The sequence below is a fragment of the Sphaerodactylus townsendi genome, linkage group LG15 (assembly GCF_021028975.2).
Source record: "Sphaerodactylus townsendi isolate TG3544 linkage group LG15, MPM_Stown_v2.3, whole genome shotgun sequence".
NCBI lineage: Eukaryota > Metazoa > Chordata > Lepidosauria > Squamata > Sphaerodactylidae > Sphaerodactylus > Sphaerodactylus townsendi.
Window position 1 is genome coordinate 39083643 of NC_059439.1, and position 17123 is coordinate 39100765.

The following is a 17123-nucleotide window of genomic DNA, read 5'->3' on the forward strand; positions in this document are numbered from 1 at the left end:
CGGAGATGGTTTGGCTGCCCCGTTCTCTTCCCATATCTACCAACTGGGCACCAATGTGGGCGGAGGGACTCCCTTGTCGTTGGCAGACTGAGAGTTGCAGAGGCAAAGTCCTTCCCAACGCACCTTGGCAGCGTGGTTAGGTAGGCTGCTTCTCTTGTTAACGGCAAAGCCTTGATCCCAGAGGGCTGAATTGCCGGCAGGTTCGCACCATCAGCCGTAGTCCCCTGAACCTGTTTGCTCTGGGGTTTCCCTTGCATTCCTGGGCGGGGCTGTGGCAAGGACGCAGCCGCTGCGCCGGTCCTTGGGCGGGAAACGAATGCACGCAGACGCAGGCTGCCATGCACACTGGTGCACCTCCTGCTAGACTGCTTCAAGTTCTGTGTGCTACTGCTGAGAGGAGGGGCGTAACTAAGGCAAAAATCACAATTAGTAACCCCCTCTTGGCACACATAAATCATTAGTAACCTACTCTCGGGAACCTGTGAGAACCTGCTGGATCCCACCTCTGCTGCTAGCCCAAGAGACTTTGCTTCTCTCCCAGGGAACTCAAGAGCGATTGGGGCAGCCCCCCCCCCCCACTCTTTAAACCCCAGCTTTCACCACTGGCCTCTTCATGCCCATGGCAAATGTCTTATGCCCATCTTTTAAAAAGACAACCTTTTATTAAACAAACAAAAAGGATAATTACATTTTAAATTAGCGTTTTTGTAGGGTGGGGGGCGGGGCTTTCAGGCGTTCCTCCCTTCCTTGTCTCGATGCCCCACCAGACTCTGGCCCATTCAGAGGTTCTGCCACTAACTTCCCGTCTCCGGGCAGGTCAGTTATAACTGCAGAGCAGGACGAGGCTCGAAAAACCCCTCCCCCATTCTGTTTCAGATGCAGCAGGAAGATCTCCCAATAAGGTCTCCCGAAGAAGAACCAGTTTTCCAAGGGACTGGTAAGGAATGTATGGCTCCAGTCCTCGATGGATCGTGTCCAGAGCTTAGATCAGTCAACCAGCACTCAGGCCCTCTTTCTACGAAGCTAAAAAGATTCCCGGTCCCAGAAAGAACTGGACACACCCTCAGGGGTCTGCAACCTGCGGCTCTCCAGATGTTCATGGACTACAATTCCCATCAGCCCCTGCCAGTCCATGAACATCTGGAGAGCCACAGGTTGCAGATCCCTGCCCGTAGCGAGGGGGAACTGCGCCCGGGGCACGTGTGTGCCCTGCACCCCGCCACGCCCCCGCACCGGCATGCGCCCAGTGCAAGAATCCCCCTCCGCCCCCTGGCCACTACGCCACTGCCTCTAGGGCCTGGTGCAGGAACCGGGATGCTTCAGCATCTGTACAGACACGGAGGGCAGGGACAATTTTAACATCAAAATCTTCCCCCCACCTATGAATCTTCCTCTTCCATTCGGCTCCCCCCCACCCCTAAAACTTTCCCTTAATTTTGGTTTACAAGATACAATTTTTTAATAAAAATCAGCATCACCACCACCTTCAATATGAAGGTTTAAAGAACGGATACAAAAAGAAGAGCGCTTGGCTATGATCTCACAGGCTGGCTCTCGTGACATCATCCGCCAGCGCCCAAGCTTGGTCCAGAGGCACATTATATCGATGTCGTCAAGAGCGCAACCGGCAAGCCCTTCCCCGGCTTTCGGCATTCCACAGTCACACGGAGCGGCTTCACCACCACCAGGTTCGCAGCTGCCCCGTGCGGATATCACAGTCCGGGGCCCGCGTTCTTGGAAGTCTCCAAGCTCCCCTTCGTCTCGCATGACCACTGTTAGATCCTCCAGAATTCAGAGCTTCGCTTTTGTTCTCCTGTGATGTCACCACCATGACACCCGTCGGACAGTGCAGAGTTTTCTGATTGTCAAATGGTCGCATCACCACAAGGGTTCGTTCCACCTGCGGCGAGTTTCCCAACGGAAGTTTCTCGTTTCCACATCATGACGCAGAGGCGATGATGTCATCCTTGCTCCTGATGATGTCGTCACACAGCGCGGCATAGATATGACATCGCCGAAAAGTACCACTTTCATACAGGCAACACTGCCAATACGAACCATTCTTTGGCATTCAGGCCATGGAAGGGGGGGCACTGTATGTCACACCTCCCCTCACATTTCCTTTCTCAGGCTGATGAAGGAGCCAATTTGGTTTCAAGTAAGACTCCCCCATTTTGGGAAGCCTGAAGATCACAGGCAACGGTGCTCCCATCGCCCACGGGTTTTGAAGGCCTCTGGTGATTTCCCCAACAGGGATCCTCCATGACAGCAAGGCAAGAAAGAGTTGAGAACCAGACAGAACGGGTCAGAACAGAACAGCAAGTCAAGATTCTCCATTTTGGACACCTCGCAAAGAACTTCACCCCTCAGGGGCGTCTCGGCGCAGGCGCCCGCTTGGGACGCCATCCTCAAGGTGGCCATCTTGGCAGCTCGCGGGAGGAGCCGCCGCTTCGGAGAGGAGTGCCGCTTTTCACACAAGTGCATTCTGGGAAATTAGGATCGATATGGGGGCACCTTTGGAATCCCCCCCTGACCATTCTGAAGAGTCGGAACGGAGGATAATTAGATCAAGGCACTGAGGGCTGGGGAGTTTCATTGGCCACGAGGGAGACCCGGCCGGGGGCGGAAGGGACGGGGGAACCAGCTGCCGCCTCCATGGATCCCCCCCAATCCAGATGTGACCAATTCATAACTTGACTGGGGGAGGAGAAAAGACTTGACCATCTTCACAGCCCCAGAGTGCAGGGGTTTTTTAAAGGTAAAGAAATGGAGAGAGAATTTGCTGCAAAGGAGGAAGGGGTCGATTGCTCAGTGACCCTCCTGTTCCAAAGGCAAAGGGAGAGAAGGGTGGGGCTGGAGACAGCTGGCCCCCCAAATCAGGGACCCCAGCCTCACTGCCGGAATCCTGTTCGCTGGAGGGACCCAGAGCGCCTGATCAGACCGGATTTTTGACCCAGGTCAGTAATGTCCCGTTTTGGTCCCCACGGATGGACCGGGTTTGCTCTGGACGTGCATGTTCTGGATGCTGGACAGAATCTTCTTCTGGTGGCCGGCCAGTGTCACCCCGACTCGGAGCAGATCTCTGGGGAGGAGAGGCCAGAACAGAGCAGAAGTCAGTGGGGGCAACTCACCCCTCCCCACTCGACCTCCTCGCCCCCTCAGCAGCCCCGCCCCCACCCGCGCACCAGCCACGTAAGAACATAAGAACATAAGAACGAGCCAGCTGGATCAGACCAGAGTCCATCTAGTCCAGCTCTCTGCTACTCGCAGTGGCCCACCAGGTGCCTTTGGGAGCTCATGTGCAGGAGATGAAAGCAATGGCCTTCAGCTGCTGCTGCTCCCGAGCACCTGGTCTCCTAAGGCATTTGCAAGGAGGATCAAGATTGGTAGCCATAGATTGACTTCTCCTCCATAAATCTGTCCAAGCCCCTTTGAAAGCTATCCAGGTGAGTGGCCATCACCACCTCCTGTGGCAGCATATTCCAAACACCAATCACACGTTGCGTGAAGAAGTGTTTCCTTTTATTAGTCCTAATTCTTCTCCCCAGCATTTTCAATGGATGCCCCCTGGTTCAATGAATGCCCCCTGGTTCTAGTATTGTCCACTCACTCGGTCGAGAGCTGGCTGACCAGTTCAAAGGAGGTGAAGCCGGCCGTCGCAAAGTTCTCCTCGTAGCGGCCCATTTTGATGGCCCGGAGCCAGTCGCCCACGGAGCCGAAGGACGAGTAGTGGGGCAGGCGCTGGTCCAGAAGCGGGTGAGACGGCCTGCGAGGGAGGGGAGCGCGACCGTGAGCACCGGGGGGGAGTCAGAGAGAGCAGCGAGGAGTCTGGGGCACCTGGGGAGGGAGGGAGTCCCTCACAGTCCACCGCTGGCTCAGACTGGCGGCAGGCAGAACGCTCCCTTTCCTAGCCCCAGAGGCCAACTGGGTCCAATGAGCTGAAGACCCAAGCCTCAACTGAGTCCTCTCCTTACTACGTAAACATCAAGCACCCGTGTGGTGGTGGTGGTGGTGGTGGTGGTGGTGGTGAAGAAGAAGAAGAAGAAGAAGAAGAAGAAGAAGAAGAAGAAGAAGAAGAAGAAGAAGAAGAAGAAGAAGAAGAAGAGGAGGAGGAGGAGGAGGAGGAGGAGGAGGAGGAGTTTTGGATTTATATCCCCCCTTTCTCTCCTGCAGGAGACTCAAAGGGGCTGACAATCTCCTTGCCCTTCCCCCCTCACAACAAACACCCTGGGAGGTAGGTGGGGCTGAGAGAGCTCCGAAGAACTGTGACTAGCCCAAGGTCACCCAGCTGGCGTGTGTGGGAGTGCACAGGCTAACCTGAATTCCCCAGAGAAGCCTCCACAGCTCAGGCGGCAGAGCTGGGAATCAAACCCGGTTCCTCCAGATTAGATACACGAGCTCTTAACCTCCTACGCCACTGCAGCAGGTAGAAGGGCGGACTAGGGCCCTGGCCGCCTTGGGCTCAAACCCCCACTTTTGCCACGGAATGTGGTTTTGCACCCATTTCAATTCCAAAATGCGAAGCAGCTCAACTATCAGAGCCCCGGGAATCCCTGAGACGAGGCGGAGCTGTGGATTTTCCCAGCAATGCTCAGCCAGTTGAATGAGCAAGTATGGGGGGGAGGCGGCATTTCCATTGGGGAGCAGGACCTTACTCACCCGCCGTTGCCCCGCGAGACGATCTTGAGGCTGGCCGGGTTCCGGATCAGCTTGTCCAAGGAGTTGACGATCTGCGCAAAGCGGGGCCGGGAATTCCGGTCCTTCTGCCAGCAATCCAGCATTAGCTGGTGCAGGGAGGTGGGGCAGTCGGTGGGGGGCGGCAGCCGGTAGTCCTGCTCGATGGCGTTGATTACCTGGGGTGGGGTGGGGGGGAAGACCAGGCTCAGCTACTCATGAGCAAGGGAGAGGAAACCCCTTTCCTTCTAGGAGAGCATAGGTGTCACTCGCGGCCTTCCAGATGTTATGGACTACGGTTCCCATCATCCCCTGCCAGGATCATGCTGGCAGGGGATGATGGGAACTGTAGTCCATAACATCTGGAGGGCTGCGAGTTTGACACCTATGCTCTAGAGAACTGGATCACGGCGGGGGGTAGTACCCCTTACCCTCGGACTATCTTTGAAAGGAAAGACAAGAGAAACCAGCTGCCCTTTGGATGTGGCGTGGCCCACCTTGAGGCAGGGGGAGAATCTTGTGGGGGGGAAAGAGGCAGAGGCCTCCTCAGGTCGATTTCGGTGGGTGGCCTCCAGTTGAGACCCCCACCCCCATCCCGAAGGGCCCGTGGGTCTCACTCACGTCCTGATTGGACATGTCCCAGTACGGCCTCTCCCCAAACGACATCACTTCCCACATCACGATGCCGTAACTCCAGACGTCGCTGGCCGAGGTGAACTTGCGGAAGGCGATGGCTTCGGGGGCCGTCCACCGGATGGGGATCTTCCCGCCCTGAGAGAGAGAGTGTGGGAACGTTCAGTTGAGGCAGCAAACCCACAACACTGGAGAATCCCTTCTTCCACCTCCACCTGCCCAAATTCTTTGGGGGCTACATCCTCCCCTCTCCAGAGAGCCAGAGGTCCGGGTGCCCAGGCACTGCTCCAGTTTCCGTCCCAATATGCTCATCACAGACACCTACATTCTGGTTTCCCCTTCCTTCTTCTAGAATCCCCTGATTTAATCACAAGACTCCACTCTTCACCCAGAGAACTTGGTGGCCCTCTCTTGGGTCACTCCAGCTTTTGCCAAATATGGAACAAAAAATCACGCGACACGTGTGCTGCACAGTGGCTTGTGTATATTACAAATATTTTTTTACAGTGTATAAACATACATAAAATGCAATTGCTATTAACAAATCTTTACTCTCATTACAGATATCTCCGATGGGAGAACTTCAGTAACACCGATGCAGTCAAACAACCTCCTTCAATGTTATCAACACAGTTCACCTCAATAAAGGCTTATAACCTCATCTGTTGTCTCCTTTCATAGATGTTACACTTCAAATCAGTGACTGAATAATTGTCCTTAAATTCATGAATTATTTTCTTTCAGGTGTAAACACGATCACCATTTTCGTGAACGGATGCAATATTGTTATGTTTGCATAAAGATTTGTTAATAGCAATTGCATTTTATGTATGTTTACACACTAAAAAATATTTGGAATATACACAAGCCACTGTGCAGCACATGTACGTCACGTGATTTTTTTGGTCTGTATTTGGTGAATGCTGTTTGCGGCGCACTTACTCTATTCATCTCTCCAGCTTTTGCCCAAGTGCCCATGTTTTGGTTGTCCTAAACCATACACACACATCCCAACCATTTTTGAGCCTATGGGCATCTCCATAATCCTGACACAGTGTGGTGGCCATAGCCACAAAATGGCCACCACGGTCAGTCTCTGGGCCTTTCCCCACTTCTCCTGCTGCCGCCTGCTCTGAGCACGCGTCCAGGCGTCCCCCCGTTTTCGCCAGCACCAGGGATGCCGCGCGCTGAGCGGGCGCAAGAGCAGCAGCGTCAGGGCGGTTGCACTGTTGCCGCCCCTGACGTGGGGAGTGCAGTGGGACCCCGCACTACTTGCGGAGAGTAGCGCGGGGCTTAAGGTAAGTAGGGAAAGGGCCCTTGTATTGTGGTGGCCCCTGCGGCCCAAGCAACTTTATAAAAGAAGTGCACAGCTAATCAAGGCTTGTTGGACACAATTCCCATCCGACCCTGCCGGGCACTTTATAAAAACACCTGGCAGGAATCAGGAAAGGTGTTGGCGTGTGCCGTGGAGCCCGCAGGGACGGTTTTGAGGTCCCCTGTCTTAAAACTCACTGCTGAACTGGGCATTTCAAAACCTGGCAGGGCTGAAAGCACACGAGGAGGGCAGAGAACAGGGCGCCGAGATGTTCACCCGGAAGTTAGCCTCAGCGCTGCGTACCAAAGTGCTAGTGTAGGTGGGGTCAGACGAGTTCTCCTCCAGGAACCGGGAGAGGCCAAAGTCAGACACTTTGCAGACCAGGTTGCTGTTGACTAGGATGTTCCGGGCGGCCAAATCCCGATGCACGTAGCTCATGTCGGAGAGGTAGCGCATCCCGGAGGCGATCCCCCGCAGCATGCCCACCAGCTGGATGGGCGTGAACTGGCCGTCGTTCGACTGCAGGCGGGCAACAGAGGAAGCCATTTTGGTATCGTATCGTATATTTAATTTATATACCGCCCTCCCCCGAAAGGCTCAGGGGGGTGGACAACAATATAACAACAATATCAGTCATCAGAACATCATACTACAAACATCAAAAACATAATATCTATAAACAAGGATCAGTAAACATAGCATCGTAACATCATAGGCATAACATCATAACACCAAAACACAGCATCAAAAATATAACATTATAAATAACAATAAGCATGGAATCATAAAACGTAACATTATTTTGGTAATGCTTAAGGAACAGATTCCAGTGCCCAGAAAGCGCCAACGTGACTCTGAAAAGGGTTTGCCTGTCATTCTAAAGAAGGGGTCTGCAACCTGTGGCTCTCCAGATGTTAATAAACTACAATTCCCATCAGCCCCTGCCAGAATGGCTAAAAGAGTCCAAGCTGGCCTCTGCCTCAGGCCCCCTTTCCAGCCACCGCCAAGAAGGAATCCCCGTACCCGGAGGAAAGAGTCCAGGGCCCCGTTCTCCATGAACTCGGTGATGATCATGACCGGGACGCTGCTGGTGATGACGCCGTCCAGGCGGATGATGTTGGGATGCTCAAACTGGCCCATGATGCTGGCCTCGCTGAGGAATTCGCGCCGCTGCTTCTCCGTGTAGCCCCCTTTGAGCGTCTTGATGGCCACATAGATCTCCTTCTTCCCGGGCACTTTCAGGAGGCCGCGGCAGACCTCTCCGAACTCGCCTGCAAGAGACCAGCAGCAAGAAGAGCCAGATGTTTACAATACAATACAACAACCTTTATTAGGCATATTAAAATAGGCTCCAGAGCATTACAGGCATTTCTGAAGTACAAATCAAAAGTACATTCAAAACACAGACAGATAAACTGCATTGGACATTATTTAGAGAATTCTGTCACTTGTAAAAGAAATTTTGCTACTTTTTCCAAGAGCACGGCCTCTGTGTTATTTAACAAAAGCTCCACAACAGAGTTGTCAGAGTCTCTTTCAGGTTTGTCTAAAGACCAGCCCAGGAGAGAAATTCCTACCGGTAGTACCCACATATCTCGGACAGTCAAGTATAATGTGAGCAAGAGTCTCCACTTGGTTTTTACAGTGTGGACAGACCCGATCCTGGAGAGGGATAGATAGGTAGCGACCCTTTGTAATGGCCGATGGGAAAGTATTGCATCTGAGCCAGATGTTTATCGCAAGGGACTGAGTAGCCCCTTAGTGACCAACAAGGGGTTTTTTTTGGGGGGGGTGAGCTTTCGAAAGCCAAAGTTCCCTTTCCCCAGTAGCAGGTTTCTGGTGTCTGGCAAAGGGAGCTTTGAGGCTTTTATTATTATTATTATTATTATTATTATTATTATTATTATTATTATTATTATTATTATTATTATTATTATTATTATTATTATTATTATTATTATTATTATTATTATTATTATTATATTGATTGATTGATTGATTGATTGATTGATTGATTGATTGATTGATTGATTGATTTTAGTATACCGCCCTATCCCCGAAGGGCTCAGGGTGGTGTACAGATAAAACATCAGCTAAAAACAAACATATAATTAAAACAACAGTCACATCTTAAAACATCGCCCGCACCCTTACGAAACCCTCCTAATGCGAAATAATGGGTCCTGATGGTATTAGGGCCCATGGGGGTAAAGAGGAGGGGGCAGGGGCACCCTCAGCGGCCGGTCTCTCCAAAGGCCCGGTGGAACAACTCGGTCTTATAGGCCTCCAAGCGAAATCCCCTGGCACACCAGAGAGGCTTTCTCCCGGACCAGGCTGGAGGGAAGAAAGTTGGTTCCACCAGGCAGGGGCCAGAGCCGTGAAGGCCCTGGCTTGAGTGGAGGCCAGCTCCATCATTGAGGGGCCGGGGACCTCCAGTAAATTGGCCTCTGCTGAGCGCAGAGGTCGAGTTGGGACATATGGGGTAATGCGGTCTCGAAGGTTGGGGTCCCGAAGCTTGAAAGCTGATACCCTGAAAATCTTCTTGGTCTCTGCAGTGCTACTGGACTCGAATCCAGCTCTTCTCCTGCTGACCAACACGGCTACCCCTCTGCAACAAGACCCAGGACACTTGGCCCTGGATCACATTCATTAACCCTGCCCGAAGGATTTTTAAAACAGACTGAGGCCCAGCCAAGCTCCAATGCAGAATCCCTTTCTTTACGGGAACTTTCTACATTGCAAACTTCATGACTTTTAACCTTCTTCCAAAGAGCTCTGGGAATCACAGCTCTGTGGTAAGACAGCTTCCGAGAATCTCGGCTCCGGGAGGGAAGAGCTCTCTTGGAAAAGTCAGAACAGTCTAACCAGTCTGACGATTTGCTGATAAGCTTGTGGTTTGGATATGCCCCACAGGGACGGGGCAGGCTGCTCCAAAGGGAAGACTCTCCCCCATGCACACATTTCCCTCATTTAGAAAGGTAAAAGACCAACAGCAACCCTTTCCTCTTTGGCAGACGTTTCTTGTGCATGTATGGAGGGCAATCTACAATGGCTTGCAAGGAATTAAGGGGACCCACAACACAGGAGACTTCAGCAACAGGGACCACGTGATGTGACCCTCCAGAGGAAAAGCACCGGAAAACCTACCAAATGAGCAGGCCAAGACACACACACACACACACACACACACACGAATTCTGCATTTGAAAAATACTGGATGTGATTCTGAGGTGCGTCTGGGCACTTTCAACAGAGCCATTTTGCGCAAGCAGAACTCAGCTCCCACTGGACAGCGCTCTTGGCAGCAAGGCCTGGAGACTTCCTGACTAGCCAGTTGAACTAGCCGCCTGCCAAACGTGTGCCGGCGGTACTGGGTTTAATTCAAGCCTTCACTTGTAAAGTATCTCAGGGCCTTGAACCCTCCTCTTCTGTCTCACTACAACAACCGTGCTCGGTTGAACAGGGCTTTCTTCTGGTGCCAATGTGCCAATGGGCAAGATCCACAGCTGCCTTCTCTGTAATGCCTCAAGCAGCAAACACACACCATGGACCGGCCTGCCAGAGTAGGTGGGGAAAGCCCCCCGTCAACTGCCACTCTGCAAACTGGGTAAAACACCATTGCTCACGGAGAGGGGCATTTTTATAAAGGAATCCGACTGCACTATGATAGAATGATTCAGGAAGACGTTTCAGCAGAGGGAAGGCAACTGAGGACTAAACTACCTATAGATATGGTCTATTGCTGTATGTTTCTATCTCGCTCTCACTGCGGGACATTTCTGCTTTTTAAATACGATTTCTTGCTCCATTTAACTGATGCCACATTTCAGATTTCTGTAATGCAAGTCTTATTAGGTTGTTTATTATTACGTTTATCATCCTCCTGATTGTAGTGACTTACGCAGAGGTGGGATCCAGCAGGTTCTCACCAGTTCCCGAGAGTGGGTGACTAATTATTTGTGTGTGCCGAGAGGGGGTGACTAATTGGGTCTGCTTTTCCATTAGAAATTCCATTAGGTCCAAAAATCATAAAGTCCTGTTGTTTCCTATGTGGCTGGTTAGCGAAAGTAGAAAACGGGATAATTCTCCCTGTTGGGCTGTTTTAAAAACATGTTTTAGAAATATGGTAAAGTTCCTTGTTTAATGAAAGTATCCTTCTTTTGATTTCTAGAAACAAAATTAAGTATTTGAAAATATTAAGTATTTGACAGGCAGTCAATTAGAGGAGAAGTAGTTGTTTCTGTTGGCAGGAGACGATAGGACTTGCTATAATGAGTTTAAATTATGGACAGAAAGATACCAGCTGGAAATTAGGAACTTTTTTTTACAGTAAGAGTTTTTTACAGTAACAGAGAAATTATTAATGCCCCGCTGAATGCCCGCCATCGCCTGTCAGTGTCTCTCCTTCCGCTCCCCCAGCCCCACTGGCACTATACCACTGTTTGAATCCCACCACCATGGGAACCTGTTACTAAAATTTTTTGATCCCACCACTAGACTTACGTGATGTATTATGTAATCCACCTTGAGCGCAGTGAAAAAGGCGGGCAAATGAACGATCCGATACCGCCCCCCCTCCCAATTTCTCATCATCATAAGAGCAGCCCTCAGCGCAAAGGGTCTGCCAGGTATCCGCTCTCACCTGCCCCAATGACCTCCTCAATTTTGACGTAAGAGACATCGATTTCTTTGGCGAATTCACGCACAGCTTCGTTGGGGTCCTCGTAGGTGAAAGGGTCGATGTAGACCTTGGTGCCTACAGGAGCGGAGAGGGGAGCAGCCATTCGAGGCAAGTAAAGGAGGTGGAAAACCTGAGCCCGTCTACCGAGGGGCCCTCTGGCCACATCACTGTGTGCTGCCCCCACACGCCCCCTTGCTCGCCCCCCGCATTCCCCGAAGCTGCTCCCACCAACGCCTCGTCCGCCCCACACTCACCGTGTCCAATCAGGTATTGCCCGGGCTTGTCCGAGTATTCGGGCTCCCGTGACCCCGTGGAACCCTGGCGCCTGTGGAAAAGGGGGAAAGAGGCTGACTCTAAAGCCAAGAGGGGGTCTCTTCTCAGCCCCGCCCGCTGCTGTCTTTAGCCACGCCCATCCGCAGCATCTTTGCCCCCAGCATCCTCTCAGCCACAACCATGTGCCGGATGGATTCCTGACTCCACCCTAACCTTCTTAGGTCCTCCCCGAATGCTTCCGCTGCCATTTTATCCTCATCACATTCTTCCTTTATATTGGATCACCAACCCTAAACTAAGAAGAGCCTTAACACTGGCCAGATTCAATCTAATGCCTTCTATGCTGCTTTATGGCAGATATCAACAAATTGACAAACAGAGGAGGCTATGTCCATGCAATATGGGTCAGGTGGAGACACTCGATCATACTCTTTTTCATTGTGTAAGGTTTGCAAAAAACCAGAATGTCGCAATTTGCACTTATCCCATTTCTGTATAACAATCTAACTGATGCTCTTAAGATACCTATGCTTTTGAACAACATGGATCCCACAGTGTGCGAGAATGTAGCAAAATTTCTGCTAAAGATAACAGACGTAAGTCTAGATCCGTGGTGGCGAACCTTTGGCACTCCAGATGTTATGGACTACAATTCCCATCAGCCCTTGCCAATTGGCCATGCTGGCAGGGGGCTGATGGGAATTGTAGTCCATAACATCTGGAGTGCCAAAGGTTCGCCACCACTGGTCTAGATGGATACTAATCAATGTATATGTATTATGACCGGATATAGCCAGCAGTAATTTTTCTAGCTTCTGTCAGTATCCGATGACGTTCAAGTGAGTCAACTTAGTTGAAGGAAGGTTCTATAGTTATAGAAGGACCATGTATATATTTTAGTACCAGGGTCTATAACTGTGAGCAATAATGGGCAAATTTTGTATGCTCATTTCGTATGTTTATTTTATGCCAATAAAGGCTTGTTACTCTAACATTCTTCCTTTCACATTTTTATCCCCCCCCCCTTGCTTTTTCCCACACACTCAAGCAAGACACACACACACACACACACACACACACACACACACACACACACACACACACACACACACACACACACACACACACACGGCCATCTGAGCTCCTCCTGCTCTTCCTGGGGTTCCTCCCTCTCCGGCCCTGAGCAGGCGGAGTTTCTCCCAGACCCTCCACTTGGGAGACGGCATCTCACCGGAGGCAGACGACGGCCACCACGACCACGGCGAGGACCAGCAGGACTCCCAAGGCCACGGTGCCAGCGATGAGGGCCAGCTGTTCTGTGCTGCTCTCCGACTCTGCAGGGAGGAGGGAGAAAAGAGCACGAAATGATGGACGGGATCAGGGCTGATGGGAGGGAAGGGAAAGTAAACAGGACATCTTCCAAGCGAAGGAGGTTTCACTCAGCAGTGGAAGAACCTGATTCCAGGGTGCAGGTCGTTGACAGTCAAAGTTCCCTTTGTGGGATACATCGGGAACCCCTCTCATATCCGACGAAGGGAGCTCTGACTCTCAGAGGCTCATATGACAAAAATCTTGTTAGTCTCTAAGACGCTGGTAGACTCAAGCCAAGCCCTCCTTCAGCAGTGGCGTAGGAGGTTAAGAGCTCGTGTATCTAATCTGGAGGAACCGGGTTTGATTCCCCGCTCTGCCGCCTGAGCTGTGGAGGCTTCTCTGGGGGATTCAGATTAGCCTGTGCACTCCCACACACACCAGCTGGGTGACCTTGGGCTAGTCACAGTTCTTTGGAGCACTCTCAGCCCCACCCACCTCACAGGGTGTTTGTGGTGAGGGGTAAAGGGCAAGGAGATTGTCAGCCCCTTTGAGTCTCATGCAGGAGAGAAAGGGGGGATATAAACCCAAACTCTTCTTCTTCTTCTTCACAGGAAAACATAAGCAGAGATGTATCTCCTTCATGATAAGCTTCCCCTCCCTTTCAATCTGTCTGTCTGTCTGTGCCAGGGCACGGGTCTATTTTTCATATTCTTTTTAAGCTTAAAAGAGACCCAGTCAAGTCAACGCGGAGACTGTGGCCACCTTTTCACCAAACCGTTTCTCTCAGCCAGCAAAAGAAGGTGACTTTGCCCTCCTGTATCTTCAAGCATTTTTGGCATATTGATCGTTTAGCCATAAACTTTAAAATAATCTTTATTAAAATTTCTATTCCTCGTTATCTGTTAATAAGCCTGAAACGAGCTCACTCTTTAATCAATGAATTCCTCTCTAACCCTCTCCCCTCCTTGGAAGAACTCTATAATTCCCGAAGCCTAAAGAAAGCCCCAAATATTCCGAGAGACCCGTCTCATCCAGCACACTCTCTTTTTGAACTGTTGCCATCCGGCCGACGATACAGGTCCATCGAAACTAGGACAAAGAGGCTTAGAGACAGCTTCCACTCTAGAGCTGTGGCGATGCTGAACTCCACGGCTTCGTGTTGATGTGTTGGGGGCTGTGTAGGGATGGGTGGAGGAAGGGGAAAGTGAGGATGGGGTATGAGTCTGGAATTGTGTGCATCGAGGAAGGCTGCTGTAAATTTCGTTGTGCGTGCACACTGACAATAAAATGCTTATGCTAATTTAATGCTTGTTTATAAAAATTGGTTGTTTTTGCCCCGGATTGTTGAGAGCTTCTGGCACACACAAAAAAACCCGATCCTGAACCAGGGCTAGGCAACCTTTTTGACTATGTGGCAAACAAAAGTCCTATCTGTGAAGACATCAACTGTCAACAAGCGCGGGGGAGGAAGCAGGGGGCGGCTGTGCCAGATATACTGGAAGCCAAACCCCAGGGACAGGACGGAGGACGGCCTAAATGCTGGGAACGTGCCAGAATGCAAAAACATTGGATGAAAAACAGCCATATCAGAAAATGCGTACAGCATTTTGGGCCCAAACTGCTTGCAAGTGGGCTGTGTCACACCCCGTCCAGGGTCCAAAGGACTTCGTACTCACCACCCCCTTGAGTCTGGAAGGCTCTCTCAGGTCCAAAGCCACCATAACCAGCCTCGGAGCGGGCACGGACTTGAACTCCATACACAGCCCCCCGATGCAAGCCGGTCAAAGTCACTCGGTTTTCAGGGGTCTTCACGAACATGGGGCCTCCGACACCCTGGAGGAGGAGGAGGAAGAGGAGGGTCACAGCCTGCTTCCATTTACTACACCAAGAATAAAGGCTTTTGACCCCTCTGCTGTAACCATAGAATCATAGAGTTGGAAGAGACCCCCAAAGGCCATCAAGTCCAACCCCCTGCAATGCAGGAACACACAATCAAAGCACTCCTGACAGATGGCCATCCAGCCTCTCTTTAAAAGCCTCCAGAGAAGGAGACTCCACCACACTCCGAGGCAGGGAATTCCACTGTCCAACAGCCCTGATGGTCAGGAAGTTCTTTCTAATGTTTAAGTGGAATCTATTTTCCTTCACCTTTATTTATTTAATTTATTTGTTCCACTTATATACCACCCTCCCCCGAGGGGCTCAGGGCGGTTGAACCCATGACTCCTGGTCCTGGTCTCTGGAGCAGCAGAAAACAAGCTTGCTCCCTCACCCACATGACATCCCTTCCAATATCCAAACATGGCTATCATGTCACCTCTTAACCTTCTCTTCACCAAACTAAACATCCCCAGCTCCATCAGTCTCTCCTCATAGGGCATGGACTCCAGACCTTTTACCATTTTGGTTGCCCTCCTCTAGACCCGTTCCAGATTGTCAATATACTTCTTGAATTGTGATGCTCAGAACTGTACACAATATGACCATTCTGTCCTCCCCCACAGCAGATATTATCTGCCACCGGAGAGTCATGTGAACTGATCTCCAGCTTGCACACATTTCTGCCTCAACACACGGCTCAACCTTTAAGGTGCCCCCAGACTCTGCCTTGTTTTCATGAGGACTGGAAGCCACATTCTCCAGTAAGTCCAAGTCCAGCCATTTTCCAGTCTGGCCACTGGCACAAAGGGGCGATTACAGGGCACTACAGAGCACCAGGCAGCCCGTGCCCCTCTTCACTCACCTTCTCGTAATACTTGACTTCATAATCCAAGATATTTCCCGTTGGGGGCGGGACGGAGGGCCAAGCCAGGGTCATCCCGGTGGGCGAGACGGCTGTCGGCTGGATCTCAGAAACGGGCTGGGGGACTGGGGAGAGTAGGGCAGACATGAAGACCCCGGTAGGAACAGCTTCCGGGACTGATGCAGCCCCCTCCCCTGTGCAACAGCCCCCTCCCCCCAAAAAACAGTGTGCTCCGTGTAACATTCTCATGGCTGAGAAGAACGGGAATGGGCCAAGGGCTGGAACCGCTGTCCGAGTAGGCTCGAGTCATCGGTATATTCATTGCAACATCTGTAGGCCGCATTTCTTTGTGGGTCAAGGCGACTTACAATATGTTCTGATTACCAGAAGGCCATTTCGTGGGCTTTCTCAGCAGCGCTGCGGAGGGAGAAGCCACAGCCGCACAAGGAGGGAGACAAAAGGTAATAGAGACACGCTCAGCGGCATCAGCTTCTCTTCCAAAATTCCAGCACTGAGTGCTGGCGCCAAAAATTAGACTCAGGAGCAGGTGGCTGAGTAAGCGGGGCTGAGCTCCATCCTCCCCTCATATTGTGCTCTCCCACACAGCACGTTTTGTCCTGAACTGCCGCCCTCTGTTTTGCTCAAACTAAAACACACAGGTGTGGCTAGCTTTCCCAGCTGAGATAGCCAGCTCCCCCAGAAGGGTTCTGGCTGAGCCACAGTTCAGCACAGATATTATTTGTTCACCTTTTCCTCACAACCACCTTGTGAGGTAGAGCAGTGGAAGAGAGTGACTGGCCAAAGTCTAACCAGGGATCTCCATGGCAGAGCAGCCATGTGAACAACAACCCTGCTAGGCCCTAGCTCAGAACTCTCTATGTCAAGACCCAACCTACCATCTTTATTGGTGGTGATATTGATGGATTCGACTTGGGGTGGGTTGTGGCTCATGCCGGAAACGCCGCTGGACGGCCTGGATCTGGAAGCGAGTACTGATGTACGGCTGGAGCTCCCCTATGGTGACCGCGGCGTCCAACTAATGAGCCCCTGGCCCTGGGGCGCTTAAACCAGGCGTGGTGCAGAGGCTGCAGGGACTGCCTCTCCAGGCACTCCGGCAAAGTGACGCTAAGCCACGTCATCTCGGCCACCGTTTTCCAAGGGTTCGCTCCACTCCAACACGGCCACCGAGCCGTTGATCTTGGCCTCGATGCTGCGGGGTGCAGATGGCGTGGCTGAGCGGAGGAGAAAGGCGGAGGTGGTTAAGAGGGGAGCCCTGCCCACTGGAACCCCCCGGCCACAGGGACCTTTGCCCAAAGGCGACTCCGCCACTGCACGTAATCTAACTTCTGGCCGGAGGGTCATCCGAGTCCGGAAGAATCCGCCATACGGCAGGAACATTCGGGCTGGTTTCAGGCAGGCAGACGCGGCGTTACTGTAGGACGCACGGGTGCACGCAAGCACTGCCCTCGGCTCTTAATTTTGAATCTAATCTG

At 51.6% G+C, this 17123-nt stretch overlaps 2 protein-coding genes across 2 annotated transcripts; both read right to left on the bottom strand.

Moving 5' to 3' along the window:
* Positions 1-1434: 1434 nt before the first annotated feature.
* LOC125444509 (ephrin type-B receptor 4-like) lies at positions 1435-16856 on the bottom strand. The gene is made up of 12 exons (XM_048516967.1): positions 16527-16856; positions 15631-15755; positions 14564-14720; positions 12808-12910; positions 11558-11628; positions 11265-11378; positions 7646-7893; positions 6926-7141; positions 5296-5445; positions 4660-4853; positions 3611-3766; positions 1435-3082 (listed from the first exon to the last, which is right to left on the bottom strand). The coding sequence occupies exons 1-12, from the start codon at positions 16579-16581 to the stop codon at positions 2959-2961; spliced, it is 1713 nt and encodes a 570-aa protein (XP_048372924.1). The 5' UTR covers positions 16582-16856; the 3' UTR covers positions 1435-2958.
* LOC125444524 (ephrin type-B receptor 3-like) lies at positions 16756-17082 on the bottom strand. Its single transcript, XM_048516994.1, has one exon. It carries the CDS (start codon positions 17026-17028, stop codon positions 16756-16758), a length of 273 nt encoding a protein of 90 aa, XP_048372951.1. The 5' UTR covers positions 17029-17082.
* Between the last annotated feature and the right edge of the window lie 41 nt (positions 17083-17123).